Source organism: Bombus bifarius, unplaced genomic scaffold (genome assembly GCF_011952205.1).
Source record: "Bombus bifarius isolate JDL3187 unplaced genomic scaffold, Bbif_JDL3187 scf7180000009125, whole genome shotgun sequence".
NCBI classification, from domain to species: domain Eukaryota; kingdom Metazoa; phylum Arthropoda; class Insecta; order Hymenoptera; family Apidae; genus Bombus; species Bombus bifarius.
The window spans coordinates 446,700-463,771 of NW_022884914.1; the positions used below are offsets into that span (position 1 = coordinate 446,700).

At 35.2% G+C, this 17,072-nt stretch overlaps 1 protein-coding gene across 1 annotated transcript in view; it reads right to left on the reverse strand.

Annotated features, from left to right (window-relative positions):
• The window catches only part of LOC117213810 (gamma-aminobutyric acid receptor alpha-like), a 75,107-nt gene that overhangs the window by 36,184 nt on the left and 21,851 nt on the right, over positions 1–17,072 (reverse strand). Inside the window, exons 2-4 of the mRNA XM_033459501.1 lie at positions 14,680–14,827; positions 8,528–8,720; positions 7,482–7,702 (exon numbers count right to left, since the gene is read on the reverse strand). Of these exons, the coding sequence (XP_033315392.1) occupies positions 7,482–7,702; positions 8,528–8,720; positions 14,680–14,786 (521 nt within the window). The 5' untranslated portion in view covers positions 14,787–14,827. The remainder of the gene's footprint in view (positions 1–7,481; positions 7,703–8,527; positions 8,721–14,679; positions 14,828–17,072) is intronic.

Below are 17,072 nucleotides of genomic sequence, written 5' to 3' on the forward strand. Positions count from 1 at the left end.
AAATTCTTCTAATCACATGGAACTGTACTATGTAAATAATATAAAACTTCGGATACTTAGGTTTAATTGATTATCACATAAACGACGTAAGAAATACCGTTGTCTATCGACGTTTATTATATTCCTTGTACATTCGAAGAAAGCAACGTCCCAAATGCGTCAATTTGCTATCAATTACCACTGACTCGATTTCCCATTTTCGCGCAAACAACCTGCTCGTTCTCCGTACAAAAACGCGCTCTGCTTCGTAAATTGCAATCGCGGAGGCTCTCCAAGCTCCGAACAAACCAACTCGTCCCTTCGTTCAAGTTGTTCTACCTCAAACAGACGAGTGTCTTAACCGAGCGGAACAACGCCAGTGGTGAACACCAGTCGTTTTATCCGGCTCCAGAAAAATTCATGGAATAGAAGAAATTTTCAGGACGAGTGATTCCCGAGTCTGGTAAAGAGGACAAAGAGAAAGGGCGAAAATAGTAGGAAAATGGGAAATAGCGAAAGCGAAGGAGCGTTGTTAGTCTGCGCTTACTATGGCGTATTATTTAACAGGTTTCGTGGGCCGTCTCGTTTGCATGAAAATAACCGTCTCGATTAGCATACAGACGCGACGAAATCCTAAAACTACTTTGGCCTGAGGATCACGTGCGCGGTCTTCTTCTCCGTACCACGTAGGCAGAATCTAAAATCATGGATTTCCAACGGCGAAATCCCCGTGGCCGTGGAAGATCGCGCAGGCGAACACGCTAAAGATTATCTGTGACGAATAGTGGCCTGTTCTAGGTGGTCTATTCTGTCTGGAAATGAGCAGATGCTGCCCATCGAGGGAACCAACATCCGACTGCTTGCTCGGCCATCCGTGAAATCGCGCCGCGATTTTATTCTCCAGAGAGCGTGCATGTGGTTTAGGACGTAGTTGTATACAGTTGATATATTTACATATGTAGTTGCGGATAGCGACGAACATTCGAGTCTCAGTTTTCGAAATTATTCGATATTTTCTGAGGCTGTGAAAGTTCGATTCACTTCGAATAGAAGGATATAACCTAACAAACACGAAGATGGTACCCCACTGGAGGTAGCCACCCACATGATAATCAAACAGCCAAAAAAAATTCTACCAAATGTCCAAATCGGACAAATTGTGAATGTAGACAACCAAATAAAAAAAAAAACTTCGAATAAAGTTTGATAGGTACTCTGAAACTCCTGAAAATGTTGGAAATCTTAAAAATCCTGAAGGTCTTGTAAACCTTGTAAATCCTGCAAGTCGTTCGCATAAATGCATTTCCGATATCCTGAAATTTTCTAGATATTCTCCGATAGGTATCTTTATGTTATTATTAGGTGTATCATGTATTTTACGTATATCATTGATACCGTTTAAGTTAAAGCATTCAGAATGCTCGTAAAACATTGACTACGCGCTACACCTTTTAAGATCTATCGAAATAATCGCGATTTTCAAGACTTTCCACACTTTCGAGACTTTCAGGAGTTTTCAGGGTATCGAATCCTATTCGATGCGATTCGAAGTGCTTGACAATCCATCGCTGGTTGCAAAGGAACAAAGGAAACTTTAAAGGGTGAAGAGGAAGAGCGCTATAATTTTACGAAATTGAGTTGTTTTACAAGGGTAACAAATAATTTCTGTATAGTTTGTATAGTACTATATACTCAATTATTAATCTAATTGTATATAAATTTATTACTGTTACATATAAAAATCTATTTATTTATTTATTTAAAAATGTGTACTTGTAAAATCTCAGTAATGATATTAGTGATTTAATTGTACAAGGGACCGCTGAATACTCTTATATTTCTTGCGAAAAAAGACCTATACACAGTATATTCCTGAATAAATTGATTTAAGCTCCACGAAGCAAGTCATTTTTATCGTAAGAAATGTAGAATCTCGAAAGCAGTTTCCGTTCGTTAATATCTGATGTTAAAACATTGAAAATTTGTATCGAAAAATTGTATCAATATGGATGAAATTAACAACGTTCTTTGAAAAATATTGTCAATGAGCTTTTATTGAGTCGTCTCTGACGAGGTTTACTACGGAAGTATAGTCGACCCATTTTCACATCGACGCACGAGACTTACATGCTTGCTCCTCGTTCGACGAAGAAAGTGTAAAATGTATATAAAAAGGATAATGAACTTTTATAACCTGGAAACTTTATCGTAGCCAGAAAGCAAAGTAGAACGATCTGCCTGACTTATGCCAAGTTTTTCTACTGAAAGCTTTTAATCTCGCGGTACAACATCACTTTTATTGCTTCACAACGAACCAAAACCAGTTGTTTCATACATAATCATGTAAAACAATGTGAAATTCTAGTAACAGCGTGCTTTTCGAGATAAGAAACGTACATTGTTTCCATTTCTGTAGACGCAGGTAATACAATAATGTTTATTAATTTCGCCCTCTGCGCCTTTGAAATGGACTTGGCATTATAGTTGCCAAATATTAATCCATCCAAACCTTCACATACATACTTACGAAAAGATTGCGCATTTCTATGCAAATTCATATTTTTCAGAGTATAATTTAAAAAATAGAACCTCGGTAGAAAATTGTTTCCCTTGCCGGATGTTATGAAAAGAGCTACACTTTGTTCGTTTTATATATTTTTTCATATAATGTACAGTCTGTGCAATTTCGCACTTCCAACTTTTTTTATAAATGCATAAGAATCTGTCCTCTACTTATGAATTGTAGATCAATCATTCTAGCTCTACTTCGTGACAGTTACAAATAATATATGTATAAAAATGTATGTACATATATATATATATATATATATATATATATATATATATATATATATATATATATATATATATATATATATATATGCTACTTATTTCCAGTTTTGACATAGTTTCGCACTTCCATTTTACTTTTTCTCTAAGGAGTAAATCCAGTTAACTGTCTCTTCGCAATATTTTTCTTCTGAAATTTCTTTCGTATTAGCTTCCAACCACTTCATTCTTTAGCACTTCGTTACATAGTGCTTCATTAAAAGTACAGGAGCTGTACGATCAATAATCCTTCGTACGCTAGTTCATGCTCCGTGGTACATTAGAAACGAGGATCTCAGGAAAGATCTCCAGGTGCAATCAGTTGAAAATACAACACAATTAACGCGTCTTTTTGCGAGACATAAGAAGAGATTAGGAGACCACCCAAATCTACTGGCAAACAATTTACATTGAACGTTTATTCCGAGAAGACTGAGCAAAAAACATTCTAATGATCTATTTAACTAAGACACTTAATAATCTGCGAACAAATGTATTAGGTTGTTCCAAAAATTTCTTTCGTCTAAGGAAATAATAGATGCACAACATCCTCTGTTTCATATTATTTTACTGAATCACGTATAATTTATTTTGCAGTAATAAAACAAGTATTTCCTTATAAAGGGAAAGAAAGGTTTTGGGAGAACCTAATATTTAATTCTAAGGCGTGGATTATTGGGACTATGCTTACAAACTAGTATTGTAACTTGTTACGCCAATTTACGAATGTTTTCATAAATAACATGTAAAGTATCTCGAGGAAAATAAAAAAAAGAAAACATAGTACTTTAAATTTCCTTCCTTATCACTACATAATTTACATTTCTTTTTATCTTCTTCTAACTAAAATCTGCTTGATTTCTTTAAATTGTCGTATCTTACCACTTTGCGATTCTTTTTTGCCTACCACCTTTATCACATTTATTTCTGGATATTCTGACATCGCTGCACATTTAATATATTTATAACTCACAAGTGGTATAATAAATAATTTTTCGCGGAAAGTGTACGCGAAAGAAACGGTCCTAATCGTAAATCTTATAATTTGTGTGCCTAACGAAACTTACTTCCCCTTGGTAGCGATAAAGTTAGTCGTGGAAAATTAAATTAATTTCTAATTGTACTTCTGAATTAAACGTTTACGGAGGAGTTAGAGCTGGCGTTAATACTAATAGAGCGTTGAAAATTAACAAGTTTTCTAAAAGATTTGATCAAGGTTGAACAAAATTGGTAGGTACTTAATGCCTTTACGTTCAGACGTGTTCAATCTCGGTAAAGTAACTAACAGCCGTACGAATAAATATTTACGGAAAGCTGTAGTAGCAGCTAATAAAGTGCTGTGCAAATAGTGCAGACGTGATCGACATTTAATGGCTACCGATCGGTCACGAAAGTGTACAGAGTTTCCGAAGGAATTCGATTTTCCGCTCTGGTCACATCCCAGGGATAGTTGGCTAAGCCTTCAACAAATACTTTTAGAGGCACTACAAACATCACCAAGATTTATTGAATTATCGATTAAATTGATCAACTCCTTGTTAAGAAGTAACAAAATATTATTGCATCGTAATTTTTCAATTCTACTGATTCGTATAAAATGTTTCATTGAATCATAGTAAACATATTATTGAAATACTAAAAGAAATGCTATTCTTCGATTTTGCATGCGTGATGTTTTAATCATATCTGGTAAACATCGAAATCGTAGAAACACTCAAACTCGTTTATGACGTGTAAACGATTTCGAATTCTTAAAATTATATGAAAATATATTCTTATACGAGAGAGCCCTTTTGTATCAGGTGGATGGAAAGATGCAGTTTGATACCAGTGTAAATCAATCAGACGTGTAACAAAATAGTTACACGTGTACGCCTGTACAACATCAATTATAAAATTCAAACTGCCATTCAATTTTTTGCCTGGAATTTATCCATTTCTCTTTATTGAATTTATCCATATAGGAAACGCGTGTTTCATAAATATGTTTCATACGATGTTTTATGAGATTGTGCACAGCTTTAAATTAATAATTATTCCTATTTCAGCAATAATCGTAACGAATATTCAATAATCGTACTCTCTTCTGGTTAGGAAAGATGAACATCATTCAAAGAGGGAAAGTTCATATTTCAATTTTCAAGGGAGTTGCATCTAAAAGCTTCTGCCTAGAATCTGGAAGAACGTTTCGTGTAACGCTTTATTCGAATCATTTCGCTCTAGAATTAACAACATTGACGCAAATCAAGGTAATAATCTCGAGTCCTTTGTCTCTCGGTCACCGTACACAAAAGATGATAGTTCCGAGAAGGACGATGCACTTTTTGAAAGAACAAGCCCGACGCGTGATTCTTAGGGAAGCCAGAGAGATGTGCATGTACGTACGTGTGCAGAGGCACCTTGAGCTCAAGGGTTAATTCTGGTCTGCACAATAGAGCCGATCCAGAAGACTAGGTCAAGAGAAAGGGAATGGGTTAACAAAGGGGAAATGTACATCGCTTGATTCTCTCCCTTTCCCTCTCTCTCTCTCTTTTTTTCTCTCTCCGCTCCTCACTCTGTTTCTTTGTTTGTTTTCTCTGCTTTTCTCTTGTAGCAGATGTGTACTTCTATCGGTCCCTTGTATGGACAATTTGAAATAGCTGGATCGTTGAACACTCTTGTGAATGAAACAGAGAAAGTATTAACACTAATCTTACCCAGGCTCGGTCAAATGACTGGTTTTAAAATTTAATTTAAAATTGTACGTTCATTGTTATCTCTTTTGTTCATCTAAGTTCGTGTAAGTTCTTATATTAACAAAAATTGAGAAATTGATTAATCGGATAACACAAGAATTTACATAAAGTTAGACGAACGAAAGAAATAACGATGAATGTAGAATTTTAATTTAAATTTTGTAACCGGTCATATGATCGGCCTTGAGAAGCTTAGTGTTAAGCGTTGTATTACATTTTGTCGATGACAGAACGAACTTTCGAAACAGAACGAAACATTCTCAGATAATAACTGACCGTGTAAACTCGACCGCTATGGATAGTTTGTACGACCGATTGCAATATAGTTCCAAGTATAGTCACGAGAATGTAACGCACAATTCAAATTATTGGATAATAAAAATTTGTTACTTTGTAACATTATGAATTCTGGAACAGATAATGTAATCAATCGAATATCTCAATAAATCGTTAACCATTAATTTCTACAGTTGCTAACATGATTTCACCTAAAACAACAGAGATGTAATCTAAACAATTACTTCGATAGATCAATAAAATATTATTTGTAGTAATAACGGATAAATCTTTGTACCATTGATTTAAGATCGATCATCTAGAATAAATTATTATTAAATTCTACAGCCATAAATCTAAAAATCTCATTGCATTTTCTTCAAAATACAGAATTAAAAACTTTAAACGATGCGCAGACTTTTTATATCGAGAAACAAACTTTAAAATCACCATCACGCTAAGAAGGAATTTTGTCATATTGTCTACTAACATCGTTTTACGTACTTGAACGTATACTCCTCTTTCTCTATTTAATTCATATCCTTCAATGCGTCGGATGAATAAACACTCGGTTTTTGCGAAGAAACTCGGGAGGATTTTATGTGGGTGATTGAATTCGAGACAGCTTTTGAACTCGATCCAGAAACGTTTGACTAGGAGAGAATTTATCATTCGCTCTCAAACGATGGTCAAACATTTTTCCAGTGTAGACACGATAGAGTCGTTTAACATAAACGCAAGTCAAGGCGGCCAGCTGGAACCGCTGCATCATGCTCGATCAAGCGAAGGACGATCACGAAACGGACGTAACGCAATAAAACAGAAAACTTGCACAATCCCCATAAACTTCACGGACTGACTGCAGTTGATTGAAAGATATTGCAAGATACCTCAGCGTACCACGTTATTTCGCACGTTCATATTAGATATATATTTTTCTTGCCCTATTTTACTTTCTTCCCTATTTATCCTTTAATCGTTACGTTCGGGAATATACTTTTTTACTTTATCATTTAATCGTAAAATTTACGTTTAACAAACCTCCTATTTTATCCTTTAATCATTACGTTTCATTTACAGGGTTTTGTGTTATTAACGTCTCATTTAATACGTCTGATTTTCGTCAAACGATTTGCATATAATCACGATCCTTTTTTCTTTTCTTTTTTAATGAAAGGATTTGTCATTATACAAAGGTAAAGCTTTAGCGAATTTATAATTGAAACTTTTTCTACGCAGAATATCTGCTTCGTTCGTTATGATAAAAGAAACTCGCGTGTTAGAATCTTCTAAAAGCAAAGCATTTTTATACGAATCTGCCAAATTAAAAATTTCAGTTTCTGTCTGTCGATGGTAAAGAAAGTCTTGACATTGGACTCTCAGCCTCGAGAAATTCGAATTCTGCGTCTCTCTGAGCAAAACATTTCTACTCTGCGTTCTGGCAGAAAAATTTTAATCTTAGCATTTCAGGATTAAAACGTATGTAGGTACTATATTAAAATTAGTATCCGTGATAAGACATTTTTAGGAGATTGAAATCGTCTTTGAAGATCCAAAATTCGAGGACAATGAGAAGCAACCGTCGGTAATAAATATTAAAAATTATGCAAAATATTATAAATTATAGAAAAATATTATAAATCGTGTAAAATAATTACTTACCTTGAACTATACAGAACTCTGCCGTCTTGATAAAGCCTGACGAACTTATTAGGGCTGGTTATCGTGTGTAAATAACTGTGCTTTCCATTGTAAAAGTACGTATCCGGCTTCCAGATTCTTGCCAGCATCGATATACTGAGCGCCAGAGTTTCTTTGCCACCTTGAAAAGCCAAACGTCGATCCACCCACGATTGCCGGAAGTAGCAATCCATTGAATATGTCTGCGCAGAGATTTTGTTCTTCTTACTTTTGTAAATTCGTATTCGATAAAACTTTCTAATCAACGAGGTCCTCCTCTTTACCATTATAGTACTCCACGATAATAATACATTATCCAATATAAGTATTGGCGCAAAAGCTTCGCGTATAATTCGAGCAAATAAGTTTTGCACTTGGTTTCGATAGATCAGAAATAATCTCATTCCTTTATATATATACAAATGCTTTGGCAGATAAGTCTTAAAGTAACGAAATAAAGCGAACCACGAGATACAGTTATATTTAGACAGGTAGTAAAATAAGGTTTAATTTCAAGAAATACGTTAAGTTCTATTTACCAAATGTCCAATTGGACAAATTGTAAAGTACAAATTAAATAATAATGAAAGAAAGAAAAAACATTCAGCTATAGAAACAGAATATATCAAACGCGTATATATTCAAGAAAGATCGTGAAAGACATAAGCCTCGACATCATAAAGAAATACAATAAAATACAACAATCTCATTCTTCCTTATTAATATTTAACAAAATATTAATTCTATAAAAATACACTAACCTTTGTTTCTTTTTATTTTTTCATTTCTTCAATTAATTCACGAACTGTTTATGCATACGTGTAATGCTTACATTCGTACGTGTAATGCGCGCATTCTACAAATAGAAACTCACAAAACTGCTTCTACTCCTATCGAATCATGTAACGAATGAAATCGAATTTGTACCACAATGAATGAGATCTCGGGCAATTGTGTATGGCTATCTATCAAGTAGCCAGGCTGCTGCTGCTGCTGAGAGAAACAAAGGGAAACGAAGAGATACGAACCATATCGACTTCGGAAATCGGACCCATACTGCGCACCATGATGTCGACCTCAACCGTGGCTGGTGGACCACCGAAGTCTGGTCTGACGCTGTTGTCGTAACCGCGAAGAAGATTGTCCAGTAGCTCGCTGATGTTGCTGTGATTGTTGCTCTGCGTCCTCTGCCTCGTGGACGCTTTTGCTCCAGTAGCCGCTCTGAAACATTTTTCAAAACGATCGATCTATACATCAGTGAAAAATGCGTGATTTTAAGAGAATCAAATAGGACAAGTAGAGGTAATTCAGAGAAAGAAATTTTGTAAAGCGGATTGATTTTTTCTCTTTAAGAGCGATTTGAAAAATTAAAAATCTTATACGAAAAGAGCTGTCTTATCTAACTCGTTTCTAACTAATTAACTTAACTGATTAACTAACTATGATCAACCAAATATGATTAACAGTGCAAACATGCACATAATATGTACAGGTTGTCCAGACGTTTTAAAAACGCCACAGACACGTGTCTTTTGCAGTATGCGTTATCGAGACACAAACTTAAAAATTCCACGTGCCGCTGGCATTGCCGAAACACGTTTCCCAATGTGTCGAAAACAGTCAGTTAGTTCGGAGCAGTCGCTTTAATTTCTTATATCGTCCTATTGAATTTGGAAGTTTTTATCTCGGTGGCGGATGGTGTGAAAGACGTAAGATTGCAGTGTTTTGAAAACGTCTGAATGTCAAGTACTAAGAATCGGGTATTAAGTTGTCTCAAAATTTTCTTTCGTTTTACAGGAAAATAATAGATACACAACATTTTTTGTTTTATATTATTTTACTGAATTATGTATGATCCATTTTGTACTATTGGAATAATTCAATAAAATGGATAATTAGATAATTCAATAACATAATATAGAACAAAAAAACTGTTATTTTTTATACTGATATTTTTTATAAAACGAAAGAAACTTTTGGGACAACCTAATATAACGAAAAATAGAGGAATCCATTTAACAATTTCAATGTTACCTCTGCAGCCAAGCATTTATTTATATTACAATATTTGGTGGATGAAACTGTATTTAAATTTCATTTCTTTAGTCATACTCATAAAAATATAAAAATGCATTGAAATCCACAGTCCAGTTATCGCACACACGTAACAAATCCGCGAATCGTTAACTGATATTCCTCGAGGTCGCTAATAGCCCAAGGAGTTTCGATTACTCCATCAATTTTAGCATATACAGAGGCCGGTTATTCATCGAGTTCGCATCGTTGCAAACTAGTAGGCAACTACTTGGAATATCGTGGTTCTAAAGCTCGAACGTGTTATAACGCCTATAAGAGAAAAACAAGGAATATCCATTTTTAGTTGCAGATTTTATTCTATAGAACGTACTTTATCGATGACTATTAAGATTACAGAGTCATCGAATCCGAAATTATTATAAAATAAAAATGTTCACGTTGGATGATATCAAATATTCAGTATGTTAATTAATTCGCTAGGACAAAGAATATTCTTTCTCTCCTTAATTTCACTATACTTTTTATTTATTCACTATAATTGTAAATATTTATGGAAATTCATGTTTTTCATAAATTCATCGAACACTCTTGCTTTGCTGAAGTGTTAAAATAGTAAAACTTGATTTACTCGATGAAACTATTTTGTGCCATTCTTCGTTCGTACTTTTAATCTTTCGAACGTTATATATTTTCGATTCACTCGCAAATTCGTGCGTACTAGCGCATAAGCCTTTGTAAACGCATTACAAAACAAGTCTTTGCAAAGCACGTGCTAGGTCGTTTTGGTTTCCGTATCCTCTACATTTGAAAGTATCGAGGACATTTGGTCGTACCATAGTGTTTGCCGTTATCGCAAACTAAAGTTGCTTTGTACCACACAGCTACTGCGAAAGGGATCGTCGAAGAGGAGCGAGAGATGCAAAGGGACGGACAGAAGGAAACGTATTGTAAATTTTTGAAGCAGTTTGTAGCTGAAATTTGATACGATTAGGATTAAATCAGATGGATTTAATTTATATTAATAATTTTTAATGGTTGATAAATACATAAAAAAGTAATAAGAGTAACGGAAAATATATTTCGGCTACTTGAAGTCTAATAATATTTATTCTTGATATTTATCTTCTTAGTGTTATTTAAGTATTTAAATATTTGAGAAATTGCCCAACGATATATATGATTTTATAAACTGTCTAATTTGTAGTATTTTAGAGAACTTTTTGTGCCAATGACTGAATGCGTTCCCACGCTACAAATCTCTGATTCATCGAAACGCTTTTTTACCGAGTTTACTTTGATCAGTGAACTGAAAATTCTCCAGCGTGACCCCTTTCCCCTGTGAAACATCATATTTGTTCTCCCTTCGACTTTAGCTGTGAAATAGCAAAATTACTTCCACGTATACCCGTACGAAACATCGTATTGTCATTCTCCTTTTTGAAAAAAGACACCGAAAAAGACTGAAAACGAAAAGAATCCACAGAAACGCAAACACATTCTCGGCCCACCTCAAACATTTTCTCTTTTTAGTTAAACTAATATACCTCAAGCGTTTCTCTCTCTCTCTTCCTTCCCCCTATTTTCTTTTACCTTCACTTGGAAAAAGAATTTAAAAAAGTAAGAAGGACACTAAACAGAGAAACAGTAAATTTGTTGAGCCTAAACATTTTCTCTCTCTATGTAAATTAATAAATCTCGAGGGTTTCTCTCCCTCTCTTTTCTCTATTTCTTTCTACCTTCACTCGGGAAAAAGCATGGAAAAAGAATTTTAAAGAAGTAAAAAGGACACTAAACAGAGAAACAGTAAACTTGTCGAGTCTAAACATTTCCTCTCTCTCTATGTAAATTAATAAATTTCTCTCTCTCTCTCTCCCTCTCTCTTCTCTCTTCACTCGAAAAAAAAAAGAAAAAAGATAGAAAAAGAATTGAAAAAAAAAATACAGAAGGGACACTAAACAGAAAAACAGTAAGCTTTTTGGCCCTGGTGCCTCATTTTTTTCTCTCGTGTTCAATGCCGTTTCGTTTATGTTTCACGGTACAAGCAGCACATGTGTACACGTGGCACAGTGTACACACTCGGGGGGTGGAAATTGGGACGAGGGAATTTCGCCAGGATAGAACGAAAATTGCGGCTGGATCGTTTTTAAACCGAAATAAAGCGGCATTTTAATGCCTGTCCGTTCTTTTAGGTCACGATGAAAACCAGCTGCTCGATCGGACACGTTGCCACTGTTATCCGTTACCATTCCCGTCTACTACTCTATTTTCTAGGATCTCCTATACTAGCGGTCCTCTTTGTTTGCTGACATCGTGCCTTTCGATCTCTCGATTCTTCTCGCCGCGTCTCTTCCGTACAGATCGATGCACCATGAACGACTTTTGCCTCGTGACGATATAAGCGGCGCATCGTCGAGATACACATGTAAGAGGCTTTGGATATGCTTATATAAGGATTTACATATTGAAATTATTAAAAGACAGTTGACCTGTTTGCGAGGGAAATAAGAATCCGAGTGATGCTTTCCAAGGAACGTTCTTTCTTTCATATAGCTGATTAACGTTCTCCTCGACCTCTTGCTAGTCTTTTATGTAAATACCAAGGCGAATTCTCTTTATGGATCGACGAGAATTTTTCGCTTCTTCCGGAGACAGCAAAATTTCTTGCCTATTACAGATCTATGATGAAAATAGATGCTTCGCCGCTCGATTCGTACAAGTTAGCAGCACTTCGCTGTTGAGAAAATTACTCTACTCGTTCGTTTCGACAAATGTTGGAATTTCTAGTTGATTAAAAAATTGAATGAAAGTTTCTCGAAATATTTGGAAGGACTGAAGGAGTTTGTTCTTGAATGACCGTGTCGTACGCTTCAAGAGACTACGATAAATGATATATATATACGATACAAAGGAGTAGAAAAATAAAACGAATTCTTATACGAATGGAAGGAACTTTTTCGCGCGATTACAAAAAATTTATGCATCGGATTTAGACCGCGTGCAGATCACGTCAGATTTATGTAAATTCTTTCACAAATATTTTTGGACGGGCATATTCTGAAGTTCACTATAATTACAATTTTATATAATTATATAAATTTTACATAATTTACAATTATGATTTGTATATGAGTTATATAAACGTCATAGGTCCTTTACACATTCGTGAACAGAGAATTCCAATTAGTTTACTCGATCGATCGTTATTTACTTAATTATTCGTTCTTTATACGTCGTCCAAGATGATTGCATTTATATGAGAAAATCGATATTGTTGCAAAAAAATTATTTTAAATATGTCTTCGCGCAACTTTAGAACGAGCAGAGCATACATCGAACGAGATATGATGTTTTCGAAATTCTAAATTAAATTGTTCGCATGATGAAACGAGGAAATGGACAATTATGAGAATAACGCCAAGAAATGGAGTGTTATTCAGCCACCGCCTCGAATTGGGTTAATTGTCTGACAAGAGGGTTCAAATCAAACAGGATTCCAACGATCTGCATTACGACGCTCATCCAACTTCGAATATTCCATCGTTGCATTCACGGTTTCTCGTCGAACGGACACTGGAAAATACATCCTGAGCTGAGAGCTTGACCCATCGCATAAGATCAATCGTACGACTTAATCATATTGTACTTAAGTGTCTCTGTTATCAGATGATTTGACGTATCATTTTTATTAGCCTAGATATTTCTATGTTTGATATCTGTAATTTCTTTTTATGATTTACGACGAGACGCGACGCTTTGATACAAAAAATTGATTTTGCTTTAATTATTACCGATGGTGGAATACGTTAATGCAATTTTTGTTAATACATGTCTTTCTGTTATTAATCTGATTTTGTTTAAATCGTTTCTTTATTATTCGCATTTATTTTCTAACTTTCTATTATTGCGTAAACAATTTTTTTTAGATAAGGCAGAATTATGTAATGTTATTTTGCTTTTCTTTAATGTAGCGAGAAAAATGAGCGTATGATATTTGATCTTCGATCTTTATGATAGTAAATTGAATATATAGTTAATGCAGTGTAAAACTGTCTTTCTACACTTTCGTTAAGATGCTTTTATTTATATTTATAAGATTACAATTATAAGACTTGTGGCGGCTCATGGTCGTAAAGAAAGGTCCAGGGTTTAAGCGCATGTGTTGGCCACGTAATTTGCGAAACGACGTCCGAGGCTAACAATCTAGGCTAAGAGTTAACAATCACCAAAACCCATTAGTTACTCAATTACTTGACACGACGGATCAGATCCGCAGACTAAAAAGACATTACCCTCTAGATTTAAACATTAGATTCAGCTAGAATCAAACATACGATAATCATTTATTATTCACGTTATAATACCACGCCAGAATAATTTGCTTATAATTCTCAACGAGAACTGATTGTAAAATTCTTCCAAATAAAAAAAAGGGCCTTCGATAATAAAAAAAAAACTGCTTCCCTACCCAGAAAGAAAACTTTCTCTTTCGACATACGTCGCGAGTGGTAAGTGAAATTTAGTCGACGACGAGCAAAGGAAGAACGGTACCAGTAGGGATCAGGTAACGCGCACGAATAAGATTGTCAAGTCTGTCTTCGATCAACTCGCGGAGTATTTCTTTGACACCTTACACGTCCTACCACCTCAAATTGGGAACCTCAACGTGATTTGAAAAGACAGAGGTGAACGTGTTAGCGCCACATGAAGACATCGTTTCCGTAAATCGCAAGTGTTCGAAATGGCAAGGGTCAACGAGGAAGTGCGTGCTACGAACGCCGCGGACAGCGTAGATTTCCGCGCACCGCAATTTGCGACGTATGTTTCTGACTGACTTCTGTGACTAACCGTTTCGAGCTTTTCCTCGTTTCCCTTTATATAGGTTGCCCTCGAAAGAGAAAGTTTTCTTTTAGGGTTAGGGAAACGGTTCTTTTTATTATCAAAAGCCCTTGTATATTTTTGCAAGTTCCAGGGTTTTTTCTTTTACGACGTTCTAACTTCTGACGTCGTTTCGCAGGTCATGTAGCCAACACATGCGCTTGAATCTTGAACTTTTCTTTACGGCCATGGACCGCTACAGATTTTTATAATTATATTTATATTTTTAATTATAAGATTTCTTAAAAATAATTTGAAAGGTACTTACAGGAAAGATGCGTAGGAGGTGATCAAGTTGGCGAGGGCCAGTAGGACTCGCTGCTTCATGATGGCTTGGGACCGATCCTCCCTCGCAATGCGTCCTAATTCATTCATCAATTCGATTGAAACGCCTAGCGTTCGGATACCTTCTATTTCTGAAATGAGATATTCAGAAGAACGATGGTTAGTGTTTCAACAAAAATGTATCGTTCAAAGTGATACTATAATATCAAAAGTACCTTGGATAATATAACAAAATATAACAAATAATCGGCGATTATTTCGGTTTTGCCTTTTTTTTTATAGAGACTATAAATAGTCTAAGCTTTTTTCATTCTAAGACATAATTACGATATTCAAACATTATAAGTTTATAGTTCGTTTAAAACAACTGCGTTTTCCTTTAAATATTTTTAAAAGCAAGATATTTTGCCTAATATTTTTACTTCTTCCATTTTACATCTAAATAAAGAACAAAAGATTTTTTTTACCCTATAGTACTATCAATCTATCTATTTAATCATTTGTTTTTTTCCAAACACATTGTCTGTAATAATGAATATCTTTTTTTAATATAGCGATACAATTTATACAATAACCCAATGGTTTATGATATACGAATATTTATATAGGATGGCGTTATCCTTTCAAGTAGTTTTACAGAGAACTGCTCGAATTAGAGAGGAACAATTTTTGCTAGCGGACAGTCGAATCGAATCCGTTTCGAGTGTCCATTCGATCGGTTATTCCGGGTAGAACGTCGATGGTGAAACTTCGTCGAGTGTGCCGTTGATGGTGATTCATTCATCGACGAGTGAAAATAAAATTCAAAATTATTCCGGCTTTATTACGCGGCAAATGGCGCAGGCGAAGAAAAGAAGAGAGAAGAGAAAAAGAGGCAAATTCACGGCGGAAGTTCGTTAAACGTTCGATGAATGATATTTTAACGACGGAAGATCTCTCTGGGGACGACTGGAAAAAAATTATCTTTTTAATGATTTGAAAAATTCAGGTTGGGGAATACAGTAAAAAATAGACCAAAGGATTATCAACGATAACGAATCAAAGTTCTAGTTTTGTAATAACTTTGCTATAGAACGATCGAAATACATACGTTGAATAATAATTTAATACTAATTTTAAAAAGACCATAAACATTGAAAGTTTTATTTACGAAGTCGATCATACTGGAAACAAATCATTGGAATTTCGTTTTTGTAATGTTAGAAGACAAAATTCCGTAATATAAATTGACTGGAAAAATTGCAAATGTTATGTTACTAATTATTTTCACTAATAATTTATAATTTACAATTTTCAATCCTATCTATCACTACGCGATAACTGTATCTTGTAATCGATAACTGTATCTTATCTATAACGACTGTTTATCCTTTTGAAATAAATATCTTAAACGAAAAACCTTGGACAAACGTACAACATTACGCTAGGTATTTTACAATCAACCAATCATCTCTTGGTCCTCTCTAAATCCTTCAACGACAAGCAATTTGCTTAAAGAACCTCGAATCGTCGTATTTTCTTCGATCAATGAAATTCGCCGTTCAAGCTGTGCATCGAACAATGATTCCGCATCACGCTTGAGTACGTGCATTCACGTCCGGTGGAGAACGTTTCAATTACGAGGTTGATCGGCGATAATTAATACTATTCTGTAACCGCGGCCCAAAGAACGGACGTGCGGGTGCAGCCAATTGACGGATGCAGAAAGGAATCGAATTAGCGAATTAATTCATCCGTTCTTCCTTTGTGGTCATCGTGGACATCGTTTCCAGCGTTGAAACTCGGTCGGAGCTCTAGTCAACGGAGAATACAGAACGATTGAAAACGGTCTTTGCGATGGCGTTCACGTTGGAAAACGAACAGGCCGCAAATTCCAGTAAACATGCCTCGACTGGTAAACACGTCGTCCTACGAGAGTACACACGCGAGTGCGAAAGCAACACTGGGGGAAAGGTACTTCCGAGGGTGCGTTTGACTTGCAATTTAGCTCACCGCGACATTCGTCGATAATCAGGTCGCTTCTCGTTCGACCTTCCGTCCTAGACATTTTCCAAAATTGTAGAATGTAGTAGATCTATCGTTATATGAACACCCGTTGTGTGAATGCTTTATTATATAAACGTTCTGTTAGTTCAACGTTCTATTATTTAGACGTTACGTTATATGAACGTTCTGTTACATGAAAGTTCTATTACATGAAAGTTAGTTGTTGAACTGTTAGTTGAACTTTTTTATTACTAGAACGTTTTATTACGTGAACATTCTGATAGTTGAACGTTCTACTATATGAACTTTTTGCTTTATGAACGTTCTGTTAGTTGAATGTTCTGTTATACGAACGTTTTGTTAGTTAAACGTTCTATTATATAGAGATTA